The following is a 23,780-nucleotide window of genomic DNA, read 5'->3' as shown; positions in this document are numbered from 1 at the left end:
TGGCAGCAAATAGGGTGTGAAGTTTTGTCTCTGTTCCAGGTTCACGGACACTGTGTGTGTCAGCACAACACCGCCGGCCCACACTGCGATCGCTGCGCAGCTTTCTACAACGAGCAGCCTTGGAGACCCGCAGAAGACCGCAACCCCAATGAATGCCGGAGTATGTCTGTCCACCGTCCAGCCATTCTTTTCCTCTCTTACCCTCGCCAAACCCATCAAATCAGTTGAAATCTGTCTGATGTAACTCTGGGGCTGTGGCTGGACAATGAATTTAATTCCCTTTATATTTTATTATTTCCCATCACCATCTAAAAATGGGTGGCTCTCACCAGTAGACCTGACCCAGAGTGAATGGCTTTTTCTCCCCCATGCTGTCTATGCTCAGCTTGGAAAAGCATGCCAAGTTCTTGTGGGTAGAACTAACTTGGACACTGAGAATTTTCTGAATCTTCCTAAAAAGCTAATTGCATTACAATAATTAGAGCGGGGCAAAAATCTGAATCCATTCATCTGAACAACTTGGGGGTTTAGAATAATAATAGACCTTGATCCAAACCATCCCAATATGGCTTTTGCAAAACCAGTCCCAGAAATATCTGCTCCTGTTATTTATTTTATATTATGCTATATTAGGATTGCTGTGGTGCATAGAGGACCCAATCAGGATCAGGGTCCTATCATGCTGGACAGCCCTCCTCTAGACTTAATCCCTGCCCCAAGGAACTTAGCCTCAGCAACAGCCTCCCTCAAAGACACAACCTGGCAGTGCCCACTTCCAAATGCTACGATATAGTTAAGAGCTATTGTGAATGTGATGCACGAGGATCGAGTGCCATCTAGTGCTGAGCTGGAAGAACTCCAGCCGCTGGTGGTTTCTGAATGATCAGCGTTTAAACACGATGTTCTCACTTTCTAGGGTGCAATTGCAATGGTCACTCGGAGACGTGCCATTTTGACCCAGCTGTGTACCAAGCCAGCGGTGGCGTGAGTGGAGGTGTGTGCGACGACTGTCAGCACAACACAGTGGGGAGGAACTGTGAACGCTGCAAGGCCTACTTTTTCCGCAACCAGCGACAAGATGTCACCCATCCAGAAGCCTGTCTGCGTAAGTGGCATTCCCTGGGCGCTGGCCATCTCCTTGGGAGACCTGCCCCTTCCACTCCCAGCGACTTCTCCGTGGTCTCCTTGTCGCTGTTGTTTATGTAAGGTGTGTGTTTTTCAGCTTGCGAGTGTGACCCGGACGGCATGGTGCCTGGGTCCAGCTGTGACCCTCTGAACGGACGCTGCGTTTGCAAGGAGAACGTGCAAGGGGACCGCTGCCATCTCTGCAAGCCCGGATTCACCCAGCTCACCAATGCCAACCCCCTGGGATGCCACAGTGAGTGAGCACAGAAACTACTGCCACTTTCTAGAAGATGCTTTAGTCAGACATGTTACTGGGCTGAATATAGGGGCAACAGGGAATTCTCTGGCTTGGGTTATGCAGGAGGCCAGACTATGTGATCAAAGGGTCCTTTCTGGCCTTGAAACGAATGAAACTAGGAAAGCAGATGCACACATTGGCTTTAAGAGAAGGTGGGTTTTTAAGGTGGTGGGGGAACATACTTGTCTGGGTAAATTCAGAATCACTCTGAGCTGTCTGTCAGTGCTTGAACCTGGAGCGGAGGCCTCTTCATGGTGTGTCCCGGCTGCCTAGTTCCAGGGGCATAAGAGAAAGGTGGGTCCAACCCAGCCCTTTTATGTGGCTTCCTGGAGAGCTTTGAATGAGATCTGCTTCCAGGCTAGCCTCAGTGTGGGGCTTGCAGAACAAAACCCCGGCCAGTGAAGGTTTTCAAAACCCAGCCCTGCAGTGGCTGTGTCCTGGTCTTGAGGAAGAGAACTGGTTTTCAGCTTGGCAACAAGCAGGGCCCTCTGGGACCTCGTGAGAAAACCTGTTCTGCTGAGCATCGCCGGCTGGTGGTTCGGAGCGTGGGGGGTGTCATGCGCTCACACCCTTGGGTGCTCATTTGAACAGAGCCAGGACCTCCAGATCTACATTCGCCCAGGGCTAGTCATGTGCATCTCACACTGGATTCTGCAAATGCCTCAGAAGCTGCTAAAGACAGTGCAGTGCTGGGGTGAGGCGGCATCTGTGCTACAGCAGGTGGCAGTGTGGGCTCAGGTTCAGTCATTGGCATGGGGAACAAGATCAGCAAAAGGCTGGATGGAATTATCTCCATCATGCACTAGATAGGGCTGAGGAGGGGAGAACAGAGACCCCAGGGTCATAGAGACTTTGAAGTCATAACCTCAATGTCATAGTGCATTGTCTGACTGGCCACTACTGTATTAAACCAGATAAGTAGCACTGATGTCACCAGACTCTGGCACAGGGGAGGTGGTATAGAAGCTGCCTCCTTTTGTCTCTGAATATTGGGGGAAAGGCCAGCAGAGACCTTGTCCCTGTGCTGCCATCCTGTGGACCCCTGAACTAACCCCCCTCTTGCGCCCTTCCTGCATGCTCATTGCCCCTTTAAAGCAGACTCCCTTCAGGAATCTGGCCCCCCCAAGCAGCCTGACTATCCCCCCAGCCTTGGAGTGGTCATCGCCCGGTTCTAATGACAGCGCTGGCTGAACAAGCCTCCTTGCCTTTCAGAATGTGCCTGCAACATCCTGGGGACACGCCAGGATGCACCCTGCGACGACGAAACAGGAAGGTGCTTCTGCCTGCCCAACGTGGTGGGAGCCAATTGCGATCAGTGCTCTGCCAATCACTGGAAGATCGCCAGTGGCCAAGGCTGTCAGCCGTGTAACTGCGACCCTCGTAACGCCTTCAGCCCCCAGTGTAACCAGGTACAGACCCCAGATTTCAGCCTAGGGAGCTAGCTTGGCAGCAGTAGCGTGGGAATCCTGGGCGTGGACAGGCATTGTGCTACCGGGTCATTGTATCGCATGTCACGCTGCCGGGGAGCACGTTGCGCTCCATCTGCCCCTTCGGTAACTGCTAAAGCCCTGTGTCAAACTGCATCTAGACTAGTAGTGACCATGGCTGTGTAACAGCACTATTAGCTTGGTGCCGTGGGTGGGATGATGGGTCAGGATACTAGGTTAGCACTTGAAAAACCTGGGTTCAGTTCCCTGCTGTGCCACAGATATCCTGTGTCTCCTTGGGCAAGTCACTTAGTCTCTCTATGCTGCGGTTCTCCATAAGGATTACAGCCCTCATCGAGGTGTTGTGAGGATGAATACATTAACAGTTGCGAGGCACTCCAATATTGCAGTAATGGGGACCATATAAATTCCACAGATAGACAAGTGGGGGGGCAATAGTATTAATTAGAACTGGCTGAAATTTTATGAATTTCAAAATGTTGATGAACTTTCTATGGAAAAAAAAATTAGGAAAAAAATTCAGCACATCTTTTTGCAGTTTCCTCTCTTTCCCCACGGTTTTTCAGTCAATTCTAAAAATAATCCTGTTAATGCTGCTGGCACTGCTCTTGGCTTGAATGGATCTTTCTGAGAAGGGAACTGGGCTGGCTGGTTTATTAGAACAGCTGAGGATGTCACAAGCAGCAGCACAAGCCAGTGTCCCTGCTGTGTGCCGTGGTGACATGGTATTGTGCCACCGAGTGATCACAGAGTTGAGACCGCTTATTAGATGGTCTCATCTTGCTGCTTTTCTATGGAACCTGCCTCTCCCCTTAAGGAAAGGGCTGCATCACATGTCCCTAAAGCACCCGGCAATTGTCTGTAGTCCATCATGCCCTTCATACAGTGCAGCAAGACAAGCCAGTAATTACAAGGGCAAGGCTAAGCCATTTTAAAGGTCTGCTATTTAGCAAAGAAATCCTAATAGGAGCTCTTAAGATGTGGGAGAAGGAGAAGGGGGACTAATTATCCTAATTAATCAGTGAGAGGAGAACAAGGAAAATTCAGGTTATGTATTAGGAAAAATATGCCAATTCTAACAATTGGAGATGGATCCTAAAATCGAACAACTGGGGCCAAGCTTTGTGAGGATTCAGGATTCGAACCCAGATCCAGTTTTTGTGGTTGATTCCTCTATCCTACATAAAACGAAAAAACTGAGGTCTGAACATCTCGAACACGGGGCTGTTTGAAATCTGGAATCAACGTTATTTGTTTATTATTTGTGTTGTAGACATACCTAGGGACTAGCTCAGACTGGTGTCTCGTTGCGCTAGGAGCTGCACAGACATGTAATAAGACACAGTCCCTGCCTGGAAGAGCTTACAGTCAAAACAGAGGATACTGACAAAGGGAGGATTATTATCCCCATTTTACAGATGGGGAACTGAAGCACAGGGAGGCTAAGTGACTTGTGCAGGGGTCACAGCAAGTCTGTGGCAGAGCAGGGATTTGAGCCCAAGCCTCGAGTCACAATCCAATCTCAGCCCCAGGTTGTATTTTTGCATTATAGCCGTCCCTGAGAATTGGGTGTCAGTTGATTCTTTTCCCCTGTAAAGGAAAGAGGGTCTTCCTCACCAAGGACTGTATATTGGAGTTTTCCTTTGGGATGGCTCATTGCAGACTGAGCTTAGCACTTGTATGGGGCAGGATAAGGGACAGCATGATCCTGCAAAAGCATCTGCTTTTAAAGCAGAGCAGGCAGGTATTTTGCCCTTAATTATAGTCCCTTTGTTGGGAGAGTGGCACAGGCAATGAATTCAGTAACAGACATTGGCTGCAGAGGACTGCCAGCTGATACAAGCATTGGAAAGGGGCCTTGTTGAGTTGGGCATGCACAGTGGAGACTGAGGGGAATGAAATTCAGTGTTCCTGCATTCCCCTGGGCACTGCAGGGTTCTGAGGGTGATTCAGAGACTGAGTGGGCCCCTAGAATGGTTCAAGCTGCGGTCACCAGTCAGAGCAGTGTGGGGACAGGTGTCTAAGGACTCACATCTCCCTCCTTAAAATCAGCTGATGATCTCTCCCCAATCTCCACCCCCGCACATACTGTCAATGTGAGATATGGTAATATCCCTGCATTTGCATTGTCTACAGTCTGTAAGATCAGCATCTTCCGATGGCAGAAACATCAAATCCTGTGCTACATTCTTTGTTTCTCGCCCTTGGCCTAGTAAAGATTCTGAGCTGATGAGTCAGAGCAGAAGGGCTTGGATAATGGAGAGAGAGCTCTTTGGTCTCCATGGTGCAGGAGACGCGGAGGGGAGGAGAACTCTCATCACAGCTAGCATGGGACTCGGGCCAACGTTTTCAAACATCGGGGATGTGGGTTGTCAAAAGCTCTCGAGCCAACAGGAGCTGCAAGGATTCAGGCCTCTTAAGGTGTCTCTGAGCTGGGAGCGTGATTCCCCACCCCAGGAGACATACTCCCACTAGCTTGATGAGACTTTCTCCCCCAGGAAAGCATGGGATTGCCATTGCCGGGGACTCTGTACACTAGTCCTGCTACCAAGGGGACGTGATTTGCTGGTTCAAGAACAAGCGAGGGAGGGCTTTCCCCCTGTCTCCCTACAGACATTCTTCAAAGCTGTTTCCCCATTGATGTGCCTCTCTTGGTGCAGTTCACAGGGCAGTGTCAGTGCCGGGAAGGCTTCGCGGGGCGTACCTGCTCTGCTGCCCAGCTGCGGGTTTGTCCAGATGGGTCCTACGGTGACGTCAGGACAGGATGCAGAGGTCTGTACAATCGGTTTTTATCACTGTTTTTCAGCACCAGGGAATTGTTGTTTCTAAAAATATCTCCTGGCCCTTGTCCTACCACTTCAAAACCTTGCTGCTTTAGGTAGACGAGACCATTCCCCTCTGGAACAGCCTCCCTGTGTCTCTCTGTTCCTCTTCCCATCCCTCCGTGTGCCTAGTACTGCCTCCTACTGGGTCCTTTCCTGCCACCCTCCGTGCAAGAGCCTTCCCCTCTGCATCCTGGATAAGGTGCGAGATGTTGGGGCTCACCACTCTAATTCCTTTCCACAGAGGGTCCATGCAGGGGAAGCGGGATTCAATGGGGATCTGATTTAGCAGCACTGCTTTGCCTGTCACAGGCTTTCACCTCCCCCTCTCCACCCAACAGAGTGTGACTGCAATTTCCAGGGCACGGAGGGGATGGGATGTGACAAGAACACAGGCAGCTGTCTCTGCCGCCCTGGCTTTACCGGGCCTCGCTGCGACCAGTGCCAGCGGGGTTACTGCAGCAACTACCCCCACTGCGAGACGTGCCACCCCTGCTTCCAGACCTACGACAGCGACATTCGCCGGTTCGGCCTGCGCCAAGCCAGCCTGAGAAACTCCACCTCACGACTGCAGCTGGGTACGGGGGGTGCTGGCTTCAGCACCCGCATCTTGGAAGCGGAAGGCAATGTTCAACAGATCCAGGGGATCCTCGGCAACCCGCTAGTGACAGAGCAGGGCCTGGGTCAGGTGTCCAGCATGCTCACAGCAATCAGGTAAAGGACTCCTCCTCACTTGTACAGATGATCCGTTCCCAGTGCCAAGAACCCCATACCGGCCTCTAGCACTTGAACCAAAGGAAGAACTCCCTGGGCTGGCTGCAGTAGTAGGCTCTTATCCTGTGTGGACCTAATACTAGAGAGGGGCTCAACATACAGACTTAGCATGCTACACATTTAATCACACTAATATTTTTGCCTGTTCTTCAGTTTAAAATAGGTCTGCTTGGCTCAGTGATCGCACAATGTGGAGGTCCTGCCATATGTGCTCATCCTGCCAACCTATCTGTCCTCCTAATCCACAGACGGGGTAGAACCGACTGTGAGCCCCTCATTCCCATTGTTTGCACAGGTCGTCCTAGTGAAGTTATCGCCCCAGATGATTAAACAGACAGATAAGGCAGAGAGGCAGTGCTGGCCTTGGATTGAGGATGCATTCCTGGCTCTGCCACCAACCTCCTCTGTGATCGGGAGAAATCCCTTCCCCTGCCTAAGCCTCTGTTTCCCCTCACACCTTTTGTCCGGTATCTATTCGGATGCTAAAGTTTTGGGGCAGGAACTCTCAGCTCTCTCTTGCTATGTGTGTACCATGCCTAGCACAATGGGGCCCTGATCTCAGCTGGGCTCTCTACATGTAATACACGTGAGACAGACAGACGGTGCTCTCTAATATGGTTCATTTTATTGTCTCCTTTCTCGATTTCAGACAGCAGGTCCAGGGCATAAATCCCAACCTACCCTTTGCGATTGACACCTTCTCTCTAGCCAATGATCTCGAAGCCCTGGACAAAAGCCTGCTTTTCATTAACGGGCAGTACCAGATTAAGAAGACCCAGTTTGAAGACAGCCGCCGCACAGACCTTTCAGGTAGGCAGTTTTGGCTCAATGCAGTTGTACTCGACCATCCGTGGTGACTGCAATTCTGGCTAATTTTCCACCAGTCGGATGGGTGAGGAGCATCTCTGTGTCGATGGGCAATTTAGGATCAGCAAATAGTTATGCAGGTTAGAGGTGCTCTTTCCACCAAACTTCTAAGCTTTCATCAGCAATTTTGCACCTACAGCTGGTAGAATTTGTCTCCAAAGCTTAGGCATCAGAAGGTCAGCCACAGGCAGTGTTGCTACTAGTATCCCAGCAGTCCAGCTGATTTCCCTCCCAGACATCACAAACTTTCTTCTGGATGTTATAGAAGCACCTCTCCTCCTAAAACACAGCCTGAGCTTAATTAAAAAAGGGAAATAAAAGCCCCTCGGAGAATCTGTCACCAGGACTAGAAGGGAGCTGAACGAATGAAGCTTTTGCACAGATGGAAGAGGTGATGGGGTAGAAGAGAGAGCCAAATGGTTGTCAGACACTGTTGGGAAGAGCTAATTAAGCCTTGTGATGATGATATTGGTGGATTGCCTTCACATCCCTGCTATAGCTAGTTCCCTAAAGGTTTCTTATTGTTTTCTGCTTTCCCTCATTGACTCATTGCACATTGTACTTCTGTTCGGCTTTGCTGGCAAAGCACTGATCTGAAGCGCTGGAGAACGACCTCCGAGGCTTATGGTAGATTCCATCTTTCTTCTGTGCAGTTCCATCTGCTTCTCTCTGATTGCTCCCATTGAGGGCTGGGTGTGCATGTCTGTTGAGCAGTAGGGAGGAAGCAGGACTCCCTTGCCGTGATTCCAAAGGGGTCCTCCATTCAGCAAGCCAGCTGGGCGGATTGGTGGGGTCGGATGGAGAACCTGAGAATCTTAGTAGCTTCAGCAGGAAACCAAGAAAAGCCTGGTGGTTTGTAGTGAGCTTCCCGGCGGTTTGTAGTGAGATTCCCTTTGAGATGTTGGGTTCAGCTGAAAACTAGAATCCCACCCAGAATCCTCCGCATTTTTCAATCCAAGGTTTTACCAGCGGTTTGTTTTACTTTAAAGTGAGTTCACTCTTTCATTGCCCTGTAGGGGTCACTCCGCTCCTTCCATCTGTGGGTCCACATCCTTGGTCCCCCTATGGCCACTTTCAACTGCTCCGCTCCAGCAAAGGAGAATAACCACAGAGGGGTACGAAGTTCCTGCAGCCACGCCTGTGCCGCCCCCTCCTCTGGCTCCCAGTGGAGGGTTTCTGGCTAGGGGAACGTGGGAATGGCCAGGGAATCACGTGATCCCATGCTATCAGGACAGTCCCTCTTAGATGGATGTGAGATAGAGCAGCCCCCCCATGGACTACTCCAGGCTCTGTCAGTCCCCAGGATTGGCGTGGGAAAGCCATAGACGTGCCATAAAGCCGCTGCTCCTGGGCTGCACTGAGGGTGGCTGGAATGCAGCCCAGGATCGGGACCTGTATGTATTTTGTTCTGGTTTTGTTTACAGCCATTAGCTCAAAGACAGACTTAGACACACAAGGGAGGCTGCAGTTCACAGTGAAGCAATCAATAAAAGGACCGTTAATCGCTATCCTTGTGACTAACCACTCGCGCAGCTTCCTCCCCCTTCCCCACCACACATTCGCCAGCAGGCTAAAATCAATCCCATGGTTTAGGTTGCATTGCTGCATTGATGAGTCATGAAGTCATTCACGTTGCACATGGTTTTATTATTGCAGGAGCCTTCAAGACTGTCAGCTCTGCCTACCAGAGCTCCACCAACGCCAGCTACCGCATAACGGGCACTTCCAGCCTGCTGACTCGATCCAGGGAGAACCGGAGAACGACTGAGGGGCTGGAAAGCAGCTTTACAGACCACACCTCCAGGCTGGAGGCCCTCCAGGCCGAGATGGCCTCCTCCCCCAACTTGACGCCAACTATAAATAAGGTGAAGCAGACATGGATCCTGTCGCAGGCTGAAATGAGGTGGTCAAAGCATCTCTGACAAAGTATACGTCTACCTGCGGCCAGAGGTGTGACGGCAGCACATGAGTACAAACAGGGCTGGGTTTGATCTCGTTAGCTTGAGCACCTATCACACAGGCTGTTCAAGCCCACCCAGGACCCTAGGTATATACGTAAGTGGCTAGTCGTGATGCCACAACTTAGGCCTGGTCCACACTACCCTCCCACTTCGGACTAAGGTACGCAAATTCAGCTACGTTAATAACGTAGCTGAATTCGAAGTACCTTAGTCCGAACTTACCGCGGGTCCAGACGCGGCAGGCAGGCTCCCCCGTCGATGCCGCGTACTCCTCTCGCCAAGCTGGAGTACCGGCATCGATGGCGAGCACTTCCGGGATCGATCCGGGATCGATTTATCGCGTCTAAACCAGACGCGATAAATCGATCCCAGAACATCGATTGCCTGCCGCCGGACCCTCCGGTAAGTGTAGACGTACCCTAGGAGACACACTCATTTTTAAGACCCGGCTGCAGTGCACAGAGGGTAGAGGTCCCAGCCTGCACTGCTCCACCTTGGCCCAAGCAGCCTAGCATGGTATGCGGGGATCTCTAGCATCCACAGGATGCATCACTGCTCTGTTTTAGGTCCCGAAGGGGTGTGGTCCTGGCAGATGCTATTCTTGGCAGGTGCTATTCAGCTGAGCCAAGCTTGAGCATTGCTTGTCTGGTAACAGCAGATACCAAGGCACTGGATGGTCTCCCCACCAGCGAAACTTTTCCTCAGCGGTTCTCACTGCATTATGTCTCCAAGAGCTGTCTGATTTCTGGTCAAGGTCTCCTTTTCTTTTTCCCTCCCTACGCTGCTCTGCTATTGCCATGGAGACACATTTCAGCGTCTCCTGATGTATGTTGCTGTGGAGACCATCACCCATTCATCTCGCTGCTTTTCACAGCATCAGAGCCACCCCCAGGTGAAATATCCCTGCCTGTGACAGGAAGGGGGTAAATGCCAGTCCCTGCACCAGTTCTGAACCCTCCCAGGCTGCTCCTCTTGGCCTCCTCACTGAATAGACCCCAGTGATAATGTTAGAAGGCGACGTGCAATCCCAAACCTTTGCCATTCATGCAGAAGTACCGCTTAGGACTTCTCAGCCTATAACCATCTATACAAGCAAACCCTGTGGGTTGCAGGGTATTCGTGGGCATCACACATAACTTGGAGACCAGGCGTGCCCTGGCCCTTTGAAGCGTATTAGCTTATTTCTAGACACCCTTGTGTGTTGTATGGAGCTTCTTCTGTTGCCCACAGATCTGATAACTGGAGCACAGGAATCTATACCATTTTTTCCTTGCCACTGACAGCTGCCAAATAGTGAGTGCATACCTGCCTCCAAAAATATCTACTCCATTTACTGTACCCAGATTTGCTCACCGTGAGTTACATACAGCTATCTGTGCATACCCTCCACTGCTCTGTATAAACTCTTCCCCACAGAATGTGTTTGCTCTGTATTGTAAGACATACCTTTCACTACGCTCCATGAACTGTTCTTGTGTGCATCTTCTGCTACGCTCCTGCACTACGCTCATATGTAGCCACGCCTGCATGCACTTTCCTCTAAGCCCATGCTGAATGCTACACCAGAAATACTCCTAAAAGAATTGTGCACCCGTGGATATGCAAATACACCTGTTCTCTTGTGTCTGTGTTGGAAAGTTCATCTCCGCTATGGTCTTTGTGCCATTGATGGTGAAGTAGCACCAATACCATCAGAGCCTTCTCACCAGCATGCAGCTTCTCTTTGTGTTTAGATTTGCAGTGGTGTCAGATCCAAGGCCTGTACCCCTGGGCACTGTGACGGGGAGCTGTGTCCGCAGGACAGCACAATGGAGTGCGGAACAGGCCTCAGCTGCAGAGGGATCATTCCGCTGTCACGGGGCGCAATCAGAACTGCTGAGAAGACCACCAGAGAGCTCCATGGCTTAAACACTCAGCTCCAGCAGACCATGCAGATGGTAGGTACAGGGAATGAGGAGCTCGGGGGTGTCTGCTTCCACAGGTAACGGCAAGGAGGGGCTGATTAGCGTACACACTGTGCGTTCACCTGCTCCCATGATACATTGCAATGGAGGTGTCACCTTCATTAAGCAGAGAGGGGGATGGCTGGCATGTTTACCCCGGCAGGGCTAGGGAGAGCTCAAATAACTCACCTCAAACTTCACCTAAACCTGAATTTCCTGGGTGGCTTGGAAATGTCAGTAGAACTTCTCTAAAAAAATGGTCATTTTTGTGCTTGACTCGCATGTCCTGGCTCCCTCTGAAAGTGGAAGCCAAAGGTCTGAAATACCCAGGGAACAGCTCTTCTCCAGGTGTTTCCAGCACTCGGGGAAGGTCACCAGGGAGCTTGTTCTCACTGAATTTCCAGGGCAGCAATGCTAGATGGAGTGGGGGTTTGGAAAGCTTAAACTTCTCAAGCCTTTTGATGCTGCTCTGATGCTACAGATTCTCTGCACAATCATTCGTTAGGACCCAGCATATACACGTTAGCCACATTAGTCCCTTCCTACAGACTTTCATTTGAGTATCTCAGAGCACTTTGCACATGCTAAGAGCAGAATTTTCCAAGGAGACTAGTGACTTAGAAGCCCAAGTCCCATTGAAAGTCTGTTTTGAAAATCCTATCTTAAATCTTTGTCCTTCAAGCCTCTCCTCCCATCTGTTGACAATGGGGCAACCGAGGCACAGAGCAGTGAAGTGACTTGCCCAAGGTCACCCAGGGAGTTGGTTGCAGAGCCTGGACAGGGCTGGTGAGCGTTCTAGGCTGTCTTGTGTCAAGCAGAAACTGACTTTACCGGGGGCACTGTTGTTGGCAGATCAGGGCAGCAGAAACAGCTGCAAACCAAATCCAAAGCAATGCACAACGTCTCGGGGACCAAGTGAGTGTAACCAGGACCCAGATAGAAGGAGATGTCCGACGCATCCAGCAATTCATCCAGCAAGTCCGCAACTTCCTGTCAGGTAAATCCAACCATCTCCATGCATGCGAGGGCAGGACACTGAGGGGAAAGCTCTAAGGGACTCTTTAACTAAGCCCACAGCATGCCCATGCGTGTCCCTTTGTGGATGGAAAACCTTAGCCACAAGAAAAAGGAGGGGTGAGAACAGGTCAGGGAATCACTCCCGCAACCTGACTTACACCTATTCACCTGGACAAGGGCTTGTTGGCTGGTTACACTGGATGTGCCAGTTCTGAGTACAGTTAAAGAAGCCATTGAAGATCTGGCCTTGTGCTCTCTGCGTAGTCTTTAAATCTCATGAGAGGATTTCTTGGTTGCATTGAGAAATGGAATCCTGGCAAAAAAGTTACATAATCACTGGGCCATTGGGATCCCCACCAGCTCTAGCTCCCTAGATGTGTTTTCTGAAGAGCAGGGGAAATAAAATAACCACAGCAGTGTGAAACCCAGGGGTTTGTCTCCCGGTACAAATATTTGCTTTGGTTTTGATCCATGTACGTTGAACGCCTCCAAGGTTTGCTTTGTATTTAAAGCTCAAATGAAGCCCAAAACTCAGTTAAAATGGCTCAGTTTCACCTAATTCGTGTTGCAAGGAAACAATAAATTGGCCTCAGATTTACTGGAAAAAAGGCCCAGGAGCTTTCAAAAGGTTTGCAAATATCTGAGTTGCAGTCCGAGTTTCAATGAGACCTGAGAACAAGCAAGTTCTGATTGGTGTTGGGCCTTTTTGTGAACAGTTCTCTTAGTTCTAATAATATCTTGCAATTCCCAATATCATCCTTCCATCAGTTCACACTGCACTGTCTAGGGAACCAGATGTGGTTAATATTCTTACTCTAACACTGTTAAACTGATACAACCATTTTTAAAGGGAGTGCTGCTTTTGCTTTGCCTAAGAGTGTAAATGTCACTAATGCACCGTGAGCCCCAGACAGCAGACTTGCATTCAAAAATGGACTAACTTTGATATAAGTTGAATGTAGTCAGCTCTGGTATTTGACTATATCTAGATAGGTTTGAGCCTTCAGCACCTGAAACTTAGATTAGTTCTCCCCTGGGGAGTAGCAGTACAGTCTGACCATGACCAACATCTTCAGAGTCAAGCTTTGATTGTGCCATTCACACAGAACTAGATTAACTACTGGTGGTGTAACCCTGGTGACCTCCACGGAGTTACACCAGGGACAGATTTAGCCCATTGCCTTAATGGCCTTCAAATGCCATCTGTGAAGTTACCATAAGTGGCTGTAGGGAGGGCAGAAATTGCTAGACCTCGGCCTTCTGTACTGTAGAACTTAATGAGAAATCTGGCCTTGCTTCCTGCAGCTGTCCAGGAATCACTCTCCTTTTCCAAATTGGAAAAAAACAGTTAAAAACAAATCAACTAAATTTAGCAGAGGTGAAAAGTGCTGCATTGGCAGCCCCGGGGCACCAAGAACTCCATCTGCAAAGTAGGTACAGTACAGCGGCAGCAGGGAGACACTTCCTCTCATGCCTTCCACTGCCATTGTACCTCTATCCTAGCATCTGAGAGCAGAGTACGTTCTCCTTCGCCTCGATGCTGAGACAGCCTTTGAGGACCCTCAGTTAGCATCAGTTATGATGGTGGCTTTTGCTCAGCACTCAGACCTACACCAGCTTTCCAGCAGCACTTGCTGACCTGAAATAAACTCAAGCAAATCTTCTATGGTGCAGATTATTTAACCAGGCGAAAGAAGTTATTGTGCCCAACAACCAGTGAGATGACCTATAATTCATAAGCAGATTTTAATAACGGATCAACCTCATGAGCATTAGCTGAATAAGAAAATCAGGTCATTCAGCACTGTCTGGTATTAGAGAGATTACCAAGCTCCAGCTAATCACTAACCAGGGCCGGCTCTGGCTTTTTTGCCGCCCTAGGCAAAAAAGCCACCGGCCGCCCCCCCCCCCCATTGCGGCAGGGGAGGGAGCCGAGCCCGGCCGCGGGCCCGCAATCCCCGACCGGCTGGAGCGCCGGGGGGAGGGCGGCGAGCCTGCCGCGGCTCCGCTCTCCCCGGCGGCCAGAGCGCCGGGGGGAGGACGGAGAGCCCCCGGCGGCCAGAGCGCCGGGGGAAGGCGGTGAGCCCGCTGCGGCTCCGCTCTCCCCGGCGGTCGGAGCGCCGCGGGGAGGGCGGTGAGCCCGCTGCGGCTCCGCTCTCCCCGGCGGCCAGAGCGCCGGGGGAGGGCGGTGAGCCCGCTGCGGCTCCGCTCTCCCCGGCGGCCGGAGCGCCGCGGGGAGGGCAGCGAGCCCAGTCGCGGCCCCACTCTCGGGCCGGAGCGCCCCGCCGCGCCGCCCCCTCCAGGCGCCGCCCCAAGCACATGCTTGGTGGGCTGGTGCCTGGAGCCGGCCCTGTCACTAACCTAACATCCTTTGGGATGTGCACATCTCTTCTGTCTCAGATCTGTTACCTTCAGTGGTGATCTAGGAGAAGGCTTGTCCTGGAATACATGTGCTACTCAGTCTGTTGCTAGTGTCAGACTGTGCTCCACATTTAGCCTCACAGCTTTCTTTGTCAAATCAAAGGTGTTGTCTTAGTACTCTGGCTGGAAGCTTGGCTGAAGTGTTTGGCAGTGTCCTCAGTTAAATCTCAACCAGTTCTTATTTTATTCCAGGCAATGGGTCAAGTTTATGCCTAGTGTTAGCTGGTGCAGCGACCTGCACTGACTTGTGCAAAGCCGAATCTGGCCCATTGTCTCTCTGCTCAACTGATCGGACTCCCCTGAGCTCAGAGGGTTCAGTTGTCAAAGAATCACCTCCTGGATTTTCTCACACAGTTGAAACCCTGCCTGCTTGGTAGGAACCACAAAGACTGACCTACAGCTGGGACACACAGAACATCTTATGTGCGTAGTGAGTGGCTCTGGCAGAAGTACTGCTTAGGGTCCCTTCGGAGGGACTGTAAAATGGGGGATACACTAATGGACTAAGTTAGCGGTAATCTGGCCGCCTGTTGGCAGACACACACAACTCCTTGAATGAGGAGGTAGCGGGACCTAGAGGAGCTGTGAATTCGTAACCCCTGAACCTGGTGTTTACAGTTACCTGCTGCACTGCCTACCCTCTGGAATTCTGGCTCCCCGTGCTGTGCTCCCAGACCTGCCCGCACTCTATTCTTGCAGCTTTTCCTGACATTTTTTTTGTTTGTAAACTCTCTAGACCCAGCCACTGACCCTGCTACCATCCAGGAGGTCAGCGACTACGTGCTCTCACTCCGCCTCCCAACTGACACTGCTGCGGTCCTGAGGAAAATGACTGAGATCCGAAACCTGGCTGCTAAACTGCAGTGTCCTGAGAGCATCCTCACCCAAACAGCTGGTGATATCGCTAAGGCCAAGAGGCTTCAGCAAGAGGCTGAACAGGCAAGGTAAGCTGGGCTTTAAGCTAATGGGATGAGAGTCTATGGGCCTGACCCAGAGTCCACGGAAATGGATGGAAGTGGCCCTATATTTGCATTCCTCAAGTCCCTCCAGAAGAGAGACCCTCCCATTTCAATCCTGCTGCTGCTCACTGTCCACGTGGCCTTCCAGCAACTCCCACTCTCAGATTCACCTTCTTTGTGCCTGAGTCACGTTACACAGCATGGTTGGGATAATGCTGCCAGAATTACCGGAACCAAATTTCACCTGACTGCTGGCCAGATCCTTAGCTAGTGTAAATCTGCATTGACTTCAGGGGAGCTGTGCTGATTCATATCAGCTGAGATTCTAGCCCCATAGCTTGTGTGTCTGTACAGTATCTAGAGAAATGGGACTCCAGTCTTGACTGGTGCCTCTAGCTGATATCGCAATGCATATAATAAATCCTGCCGCTAATAACAATAGTCTGACATCCCTTCATTATAGATACTGGGGTGGGGAGATCTTTCCCTGACCAATGGGAACCTTTTTTGCTTCTTTTGCGCTCCTATCATGAGAGATGATAGAGCTGAACAGGGATTTCCAGGGACTCAGTAATAGGATCTCCATTATAATCGCACAGTTACTAAGGGAGAGGACAAGAGCATTAAATGGCATATTTACTATCCTGATGGAAGTGGGGAGGCTTGTCCCTTTACGACAACCACCACCACCAGAGAGCCCTTGTAGAGCTGCAATGGATTTATTTTATGACGACTCCGTCGTAGCAATATTCTGGAGAGAAGGTTAATGGGATCAGAGTGTAAACCCATTGAGAGCATCTGACCCCAGCTGAGCGCGATGAGTTAGGGGAGTCTGGCTTTGCGTGCAGACATTCCAGGGGAAAGTAAAAAGTCTCACTTCAAACTGGCAGCCGGTGTAACGGACGTAAAACTTTAAGCAACTAATTGGGCACTTTCTTCCCCCTTTAAATAATTCATCTTTCCTCACTTTACCAATTATTAGAAGCAGTTGTGCTTCTAAAGGATGCTTTGGTTTCTTTTCCCATCCTGCCTCCTCATCCTAGTGGTAGGAAGTACAGCACTGCTTCTCTTCTTAGAAGGCAGCATGGTCAAGTGGTTAAAGCACAGTGGCTTTAGGACTTCTGGCTTCTATTACAAGCTTTTCACATCGTCTCTTTGCAAGATGTTCCACTTGTCCAGCTTATTTCCCCTCTGCCATTTTGTAACTTTTGAGCCCCAAAGCAGTATCTCATACTGTGTTGTCATAATTAGAATGATACATTTTTGATTTAATCATGCTTCCCTATTGCATTTTCCCAGGAACCGAGCAAACGCAGTAGAGGGCAACGTGGAAGAAGTGGTGGAGAATTTGAGACAAGCAAACACAGTGCTCCAGGAAGCCCAGGATGCGATCAGTGGCTCCAGCTATTCCCTTCAGCTCATCCAACTCCGCGTTGATGAGGTGAGTGATGTACGCCGCGTTCCTGGCATTGTAACGCTGCGTGGCCTGCACACTGCTCCTTTGAAACTCTCCTGGAACTCCCTGCAAAGTGCCTTGCCACGGTGGGTAGGTTACTAATCACATCCTTGACCCCCGCCCATTTTCATCCTACCCTGCTGATGCAATGATGCCCCACCATGCAGCAAAGAGGCTGGATCCTAGCAAAATTGGCTTGCTGTAAAAGTCTGACTGTTTTTCTCTTCGTGTTCTCCTTGTGCCCTACCTCATCTGTCTGCTTGTCCACTTGTCGCTCTGTGAGATAGGAACTGTCTTTGTTTTGTCGAGCTGAACAGAGCCTATCACGGTGGGACCCTGGCTGGGGGCTGTACTCACTTCTGAGTCTGTATTACAGACCAATAATAAATCATAAGCGTGCCTGTGAGGATGATATATCATTAATGATGTTCTGGGAGGAGCTTTTCTTTTAAATACCAAACACCTTTGGCTTTTAGATCCAGGCTGTCCTTGGTCCAATGGAGAAGAATATGAGAGACATTACGGATCAGCTGGACAGCTTCACGGAGAGAATCCGCCAATTGCAGCACAAGGCGGAGCAGAATCGGTTGCAGGCCACAGATGCTCAGCAGAGAGCAAAAGAAGCCAGTGAAGAAGCAAGGAGCGCTCAGCAGGTAGGAGGAGGTCTCGTAGGACCCTAGGAATGACTCTGCCCATGATCCTTCACTAGCTTCTTATTCTCATGCAGGAGCAAAGCCACATAAATGCAGAACATATTTGACTGGTGCAGGGAAAGTGAATTACTCTGTTTTTAGGAACATAGGAATTGTCAGACTGGTTCAAACCTAAGCTCCATCTAGTCTACTTATCTCAGCTCTGCCCATGGCCGGCACCCAATGACTTAGAGGAAGGTGTAAGAACCCTGCAGTAGCAGAAGTAGGATAATCTGTCCCCCCATTAGGTCTCATCCTGGTCTAACAATTAGTTTGATTTAAGCCCAGAAGCACGAGGTTGAATATCCTTGCCAAAAATTGTTAGCATTAACAATTGTAACCCTGCATATTCTTGTGATCCATAGACATGTCCAATCCCTTTTTGAATCTAGCTAATTTTGTGGCCTCAATGACTTCCCAAGGCAATGAGTCCCACAATTTCATTACACATGTGAGAAACAATTTCCTTTCATCAGTTTTGACTATCCCCTTCTTCTTGTGTTATGAAACAGGGAGAACAGAAGTTCCTGATCTCTCTCTCTCTCTCTCTCTCTCCTCTAAACTATTCATTATTTGATATGCTATTATCTTGTCCCTCTTCTTCATCTCCTTTCTATAGTGAACAATGCCAAGCTTTTCAACCTCTCTTTACGTGAGAGATTTCCAGGACCTCTATTATTCTTATTGCTCTTCTTTGAACACCTATTTCCGCAACATTCTTTTTGAGATGGGGTGACCAGTACTCTACATGTTAATCCAGATGATGCTGAATTATTGGTTTCTATAAAGGCATTGGAAACCAGTATGTAAATGTATTAGGGTCTTCAATATCTCTATAGTAGTAATAATGGCCTTTTATAACACACAGCTCCAATACAGTGTCTAGAGGTCATTCATTACTTGGACCTCATTTATTTGCTTGAATTCACCTGCACTACTCATTCACTTTCCTACAGGGATTTGAACAGGTAAAACAAAAATATGCTGAGCTGAAGAGGCGGATGGGACAGAATTCAAATCTGGGAGCGCAGGGCAGCAGGATCCAAAGTATCGACATGGAGGCAAAAGCGCTCTTTGAAGAAACCTGGGCTATGATGCTCAGGATGGAAAGTAAGTAAATTTGTGCAGGCAATCAGAGCATGATTCCAAGGGGAGAAGAGGGGCTGCTGGCTCTCACTGGTGAGGGAATGGAACCAGAAGAGGAACAGAAGACTAAGGGTACGTCTACACTACGAGATTAATTCGAATTTAGATAATTCGAATTTGGGAAACAGATTGTATAAATTCGATTGTGCGCGGCCACACTAAGCACATTAATTCGGTTTTTAACCACATTAATTCGGTGGTGTGCGGCCACACTACCCCATTAATTTTAACCACATTAATTCGGTGGTGTGCGGCCACACTACCCCTAATTCGAATTAACAAAATCGATTTTGGTGCTACTCCGCTCGTCGGGGTGGAGTACAGAAATCAATTTTAAGCGCCCTTTAATTCGAAGTAACTGGCTCCGTTGTGTGGACGGGTTAAGGATTAATTCGGATTAACGCAGCTAAATCCGAATTAAAGTCGTAGTGTAGACCAGGCCTGAGAGGGAGTGGTGCTGAATTAGATGGCTGAAGCCCTGTCTATATTAGGTTCCTCATCCCCCTCCCTCTACGTTGATCCAAAGCCCTAATGTAGGTGTAATCCACTGGTGTAAGAAGGGGCTTGTAAACCAGCAGGGTGAATAACCCCTATGCAAACTCTGTTTGGCCAGGAATGTAATATAATTATGTGAGTACAAATTCCCCTAATCTAGCCAAGCCCTGAATGAGTGATTCTGCTTGTAGATACAAGAAACATTCTCCTAAGTAAAGACCTTGGAGGACAAATGTGTTAGCCACAGAAACCCAGACAACTGGTTAAACTTAGCTCTGAATACAAAGGATTCTGCTTTGTGGTTTTCATGACAAAGGGATTGATTAATGTGCCCACCATTTGTCACATCACTGAACCTCACAGCATTTTGCTCAACTCCCATTGCTGCTTCTGTTGCTCCTAGATAATTTTGCAGTGCAACATTATGGGGTTGAGTAATAGAAATCTCATGCCATGTTCATCCCTGGCCTCACCAGGATGGATTTGGGCCCTGCTGTGTAATTTCAGTATCTTTCCCCTCCATGCCAGCGGTATGGGCATTTTGTGAGAGGCATGCATGGGGAACTGAGGTTGAGACTCCACCAAATCCCTTGTGGCCCATGCAGGGATCGGAACTTGCATCTGGAGAGCAAAAGCCAATGTACCAACTCCACTGTGCCACTCAGCCCCCTATGGACTAGCTTCAATAACCTGCTTCTCTATTTCACCTCTTGTACGCTGATGCGCCATGCACTCATTTCCATTTCCAGCACTCATGTCTAAGGGCCTCATTCAGTATGCTTTGGGTGCCAGCCACGGGGCAGATTAAGTGCCCTGGCCAGAAGCTCGAGCCTTTCAAGCTGGTGGAGAATGGCACTGAGCCCAAGTAGTTATCAGGCCAGAGCTTTGGCACCGCTTTCAGCGATAAAGCAGTGGCTCTAGTGAACATCATTTATCAAAGGTGCCTCTCCGGGTCAGGGATTTGATCGGATGCTGCTGCTTATTGTTGGTACCAGGCACTTAATGCTGCTTGTAGATTGCTGAACTCAGCAAGGAGTCTTGATGTTGCTAAATAGGCCTGTGTGCAATTTCCCTTCCAGAACATGAGGTGCATACAGTATGGGCTTGTTTCTGCCCAGCCATTGATGTCAGCAATGGAATTTCCATTGACTTCAATGGTCACTGTCTGGAGTAGCTTTATTGGAGGGGTGGGGGGCAGGCTTTATTGGAAAGAAACATTGACTGATGTTATGTGGTGCCCTGGACAGTGGAGGAGTGGCTTTATGATGCACTTATTGATTGGGTTTGGGCATGTCCTAGGCAGGGCTAGCGTGGTTGGCTGTTCTGTTGGATTCTGATAGTGCTCTCCTGACTTACGGTGAGAAGGTGTAGATTTTCAGAAGGGTGATGAAGGCCTGAGGGCATAATATAATTTTCCTGGACTATCTTCCCCTAACTCCAACTGCCTCTCTCCTTAGCTATAGAAACGGAAATTCAGAAAAGCAACAATGCATTAATCGTCAAGTCAGCCAGCCTCGCAGGCCTGGAGGAGCAGGTGGAAAAGATCAACAGTCATATCCATGAACGAATCGCATACTACACCAGTTGCTAACCAATGAGCTGCTGGGGCTCCATCTTGCCACGTAATTGCATTGTCTGCCTTCTGTTCAAACACTGACGGGGGGACTTAGTCCCATCTCCTGGCTCGTAGAAGTTTCTTAATCTCAAGATCTTTGTCTTTGCTAAATAGACCTACTGTACCTTTAGAAAATAGCTAGCATGGAGCCAAAAAGAACAAGCTCCCCTAGGGAGAATGAAGGTTATGTGGCCTGGCTGAAGCCAAAAAGAACAAGTGCCCCTAGTAGGGTGACCAGACAGCAAACAGACATCAAATATGAAAAATTTGGAGGGGGGGGGGGAGAAAATAGAGCCTATATAAGAAAAAGACCCAAAAATTGAGACTGTCCCTATAAAATTGGGACATCTGGTCACCCTAGCCCTTAGAGAGAATGAATGTTATGTGGCCTTGCTAAAGCCACACTGAGTGGCTCTAGGAAAGGGGGAAGATGGATCTAATGTCAGTAACTAATAAAGCCTTTTGGAAGGAGTTATTTCTGCATGAGGTTTGCCAACTTGACAGGGGATGTTTATTCATTTTAGCACCTGGATTTCACCTTTTGAATGAAAACCTCAACTTTGGCCTTTTTTTAAAAAATAGCCTTTTCTGGTATATTGCATTTAGTTCTTCAAAGAAAGTCATAAGAGGGGCAGGATGAAGGCCGCAGCTAAATATAAGACCATTCCCAGGAGTGGTTAACTGAGGTAAACACTAAGAGTCCTATTTACACAAATGTAAGAGCAGTGGTGCTCTAAGGTAGCGTTAAATACCACCCAGATTGACTTTGTCAGCACCTGCTTATTTTCAAACAATACTTTGCAGACAGAAGAGTGTAGGGAACAACTCTGCGCTGGCAGCGGGAATTTGTCTTGGGAGATTTAAGAGAGCACTTCCACCTCTAACCAATAGTCACTTTACAAAATAAAAGTCAGCTTTATTAAGCATGGTGTTTATTACACAATTACAGACTTGGAAACAGGGAATTCAGACCTCACTTTGATTATCATCAGGCATGTGGAGGATGGTAGCAGACTCTCTCCTTTCACAGCTTAAAAGGAAAACTGCACACCCAAGACAGGCCATTGTTACTGGACGACTTCTTACATCTGAGCTCCAGCCTGTTGAAGTCTTAACAGAGGTATAGACTGTAAAAACTGCTGGGATGCCTGTGACTAAATAAACACGATATGGCTTTGCTTTAAAAGAATTATACTGTGCAGTACATTTGTTACACATTGAACAACTACACAATATATATTAAGAACCAAGATACAGCCTTGTGCAATGATGTATGTGTCATATACATGGAAGGTGCTAGCAGAAGCCTTGTGCTCATACACCTCCCTTCTCTAAAGCAACTGCTCCATGTTCTAGTGAGCCAGATACTCTTCAAGGTTGTTGCTCTGAAGGATTACTTAAGAGTAAAAAGTGTGCAGCTCTCCAACAAATGGCCACTCTCCTTTGAGAAAATGGCTCTCCATCTGCTTCTGCCAGGATTCAGTCTCCTCTCCTCTTGCTTGTGCTATTGCTGTCTGGCTGTGGAGCGCAGAAATGAGTAAATCAGCCCTTCTGGAACAGGAGAGAGTTCAAAGTCACTATTGGAATTGTTTCAGTGGACAGTTCCTCCAGCACACATTCCTTTAACAAACAGCACCAGGGCCATCTTGGTTTCGTTAATCTGTAGTTTATAAAGGATTAATAAATTGAAATAGACTCCAACAGGTTGATAACCTTCTACTGATGTGCATAAAGCCACTTATAACACATATGCTCATGTCTATCATCTATTAACCCTTTATATAAAAATTGGAACCATAATATAAAGCAAGACTGACTTCTCAACATCTACTTGGGAGGAGAACTGAGCTAACATTCTTACCTTTGTTTGGGGAATATTTTCCTTCATGCAATGTCTAATGGTAATACGTCTTTGCGCTTACTTACAGTAGTGCAAATGTCTGCTTAACTAATCCATAATTCATCTCATCTGCAATCCTGAAAGCCACTTCCACACTCATACAGACATTCCTAAAGCCTCTGGTACGTGATCTCTTTTAATCAAGAGCAGAGCTTTGGGTAGCAGTGCAGGCTTCCCTATGCTGCAGGGTCACTGTGCCTCAGACCTGACTTGGGTGGATCCCAGCTAAGGATGGGAAAGTAGTTCAGGTTCCATGGCCCAATCAGTCCTGGATGTCTGCTGAGAATGCCAAAGGAGCCAGTTAGTGCTGACCGTGCTAGTGGTTTGTGTGATGTGGACACTTGCCTCCTCTGTGCTGGACTGACTCCTTCAAATCATATTTTATACAGGCTACCACAGAGCAGTCATGTGGCAACAGCTTACGGTCACTACTGACATTAGCTATAGGCTACTTATCCCATGTCACAGACCTGGCCACTGTGTAGTTGCTCTGATTTAATAACTCCCAATTGTGTATAGTTCAGAATGGCAGGCCTATGTGCTACCTCTCTTCTACAGAACAGAACCTAGAGGGGCCCTATTCTCATGCAACAGGATGCGAGCAACTCCCATGGAAACCAATCTGGCCCCTGGATTCACAGAATTGGTCTAAACAGAAGTTGAAAGATGCTTCAATTTGTCAGACTCTTGCTGCCACGACATCCATCAGCTATGATTACAACCAAAACAAACTTATTCCACCCAGAAAACTCTATAATCCAGACTTTTTGCTTCATTAATCATATTGATCTTGGTGCACTTACCGTTAAAGATGTGTTGGCTCAAATGGATGACTTGCCAA

General features: G+C 48.8%; 1 protein-coding gene across 3 annotated transcripts in view; it reads left to right on the top strand.

The window, feature by feature from the left end:
- The window catches only part of LAMB3 (laminin subunit beta 3), a 48,758-nt gene extending 26,561 nt beyond the window's left edge, over window positions 1-22,197 (top strand). For 2 of the 3 annotated variants that reach the window (XM_026661101.1, XM_026661099.1), the window contains exons 9-23: window positions 40-160; window positions 917-1,105; window positions 1,223-1,378; window positions 2,636-2,832; window positions 5,532-5,643; window positions 6,035-6,407; window positions 7,117-7,277; window positions 8,991-9,199; window positions 11,029-11,232; window positions 12,091-12,235; window positions 15,413-15,620; window positions 16,935-17,076; window positions 17,568-17,744; window positions 18,740-18,893; window positions 20,882-21,325. In XM_026661101.1, coding sequence (XP_026516886.1) covers window positions 40-160; window positions 917-1,105; window positions 1,223-1,378; window positions 2,636-2,832; window positions 5,532-5,643; window positions 6,035-6,407; window positions 7,117-7,277; window positions 8,991-9,199; window positions 11,029-11,232; window positions 12,091-12,235; window positions 15,413-15,620; window positions 16,935-17,076; window positions 17,568-17,744; window positions 18,740-18,893; window positions 20,882-21,015 — 2,682 coding nt within the window. In that variant the 3' untranslated portion in view covers window positions 21,016-21,325. Of the gene's footprint in view, window positions 1-39; window positions 161-916; window positions 1,106-1,222; window positions 1,379-2,635; window positions 2,833-5,531; window positions 5,644-6,034; window positions 6,408-7,116; window positions 7,278-8,990; window positions 9,200-11,028; window positions 11,233-12,090; window positions 12,236-15,412; window positions 15,621-16,934; window positions 17,077-17,567; window positions 17,745-18,739; window positions 18,894-20,881; window positions 21,326-22,069 lie in introns of those variants that run through there. The other variant, XM_026661100.1, reaches the window with a different exon arrangement.
- The last annotated feature ends 1,583 nt before the right edge of the window (window positions 22,198-23,780 follow it).

Source organism: Terrapene carolina, unplaced genomic scaffold (genome assembly GCF_002925995.2).
Source record: "Terrapene carolina triunguis isolate 2854851 unplaced genomic scaffold, T_m_triunguis-2.0 Scaffold926, whole genome shotgun sequence".
NCBI lineage: Eukaryota > Metazoa > Chordata > Testudines > Emydidae > Terrapene > Terrapene triunguis.
Note: the sequence above shows the minus strand (reverse complement) of the source record. Positions and strands in the feature narration are given on the sequence as shown.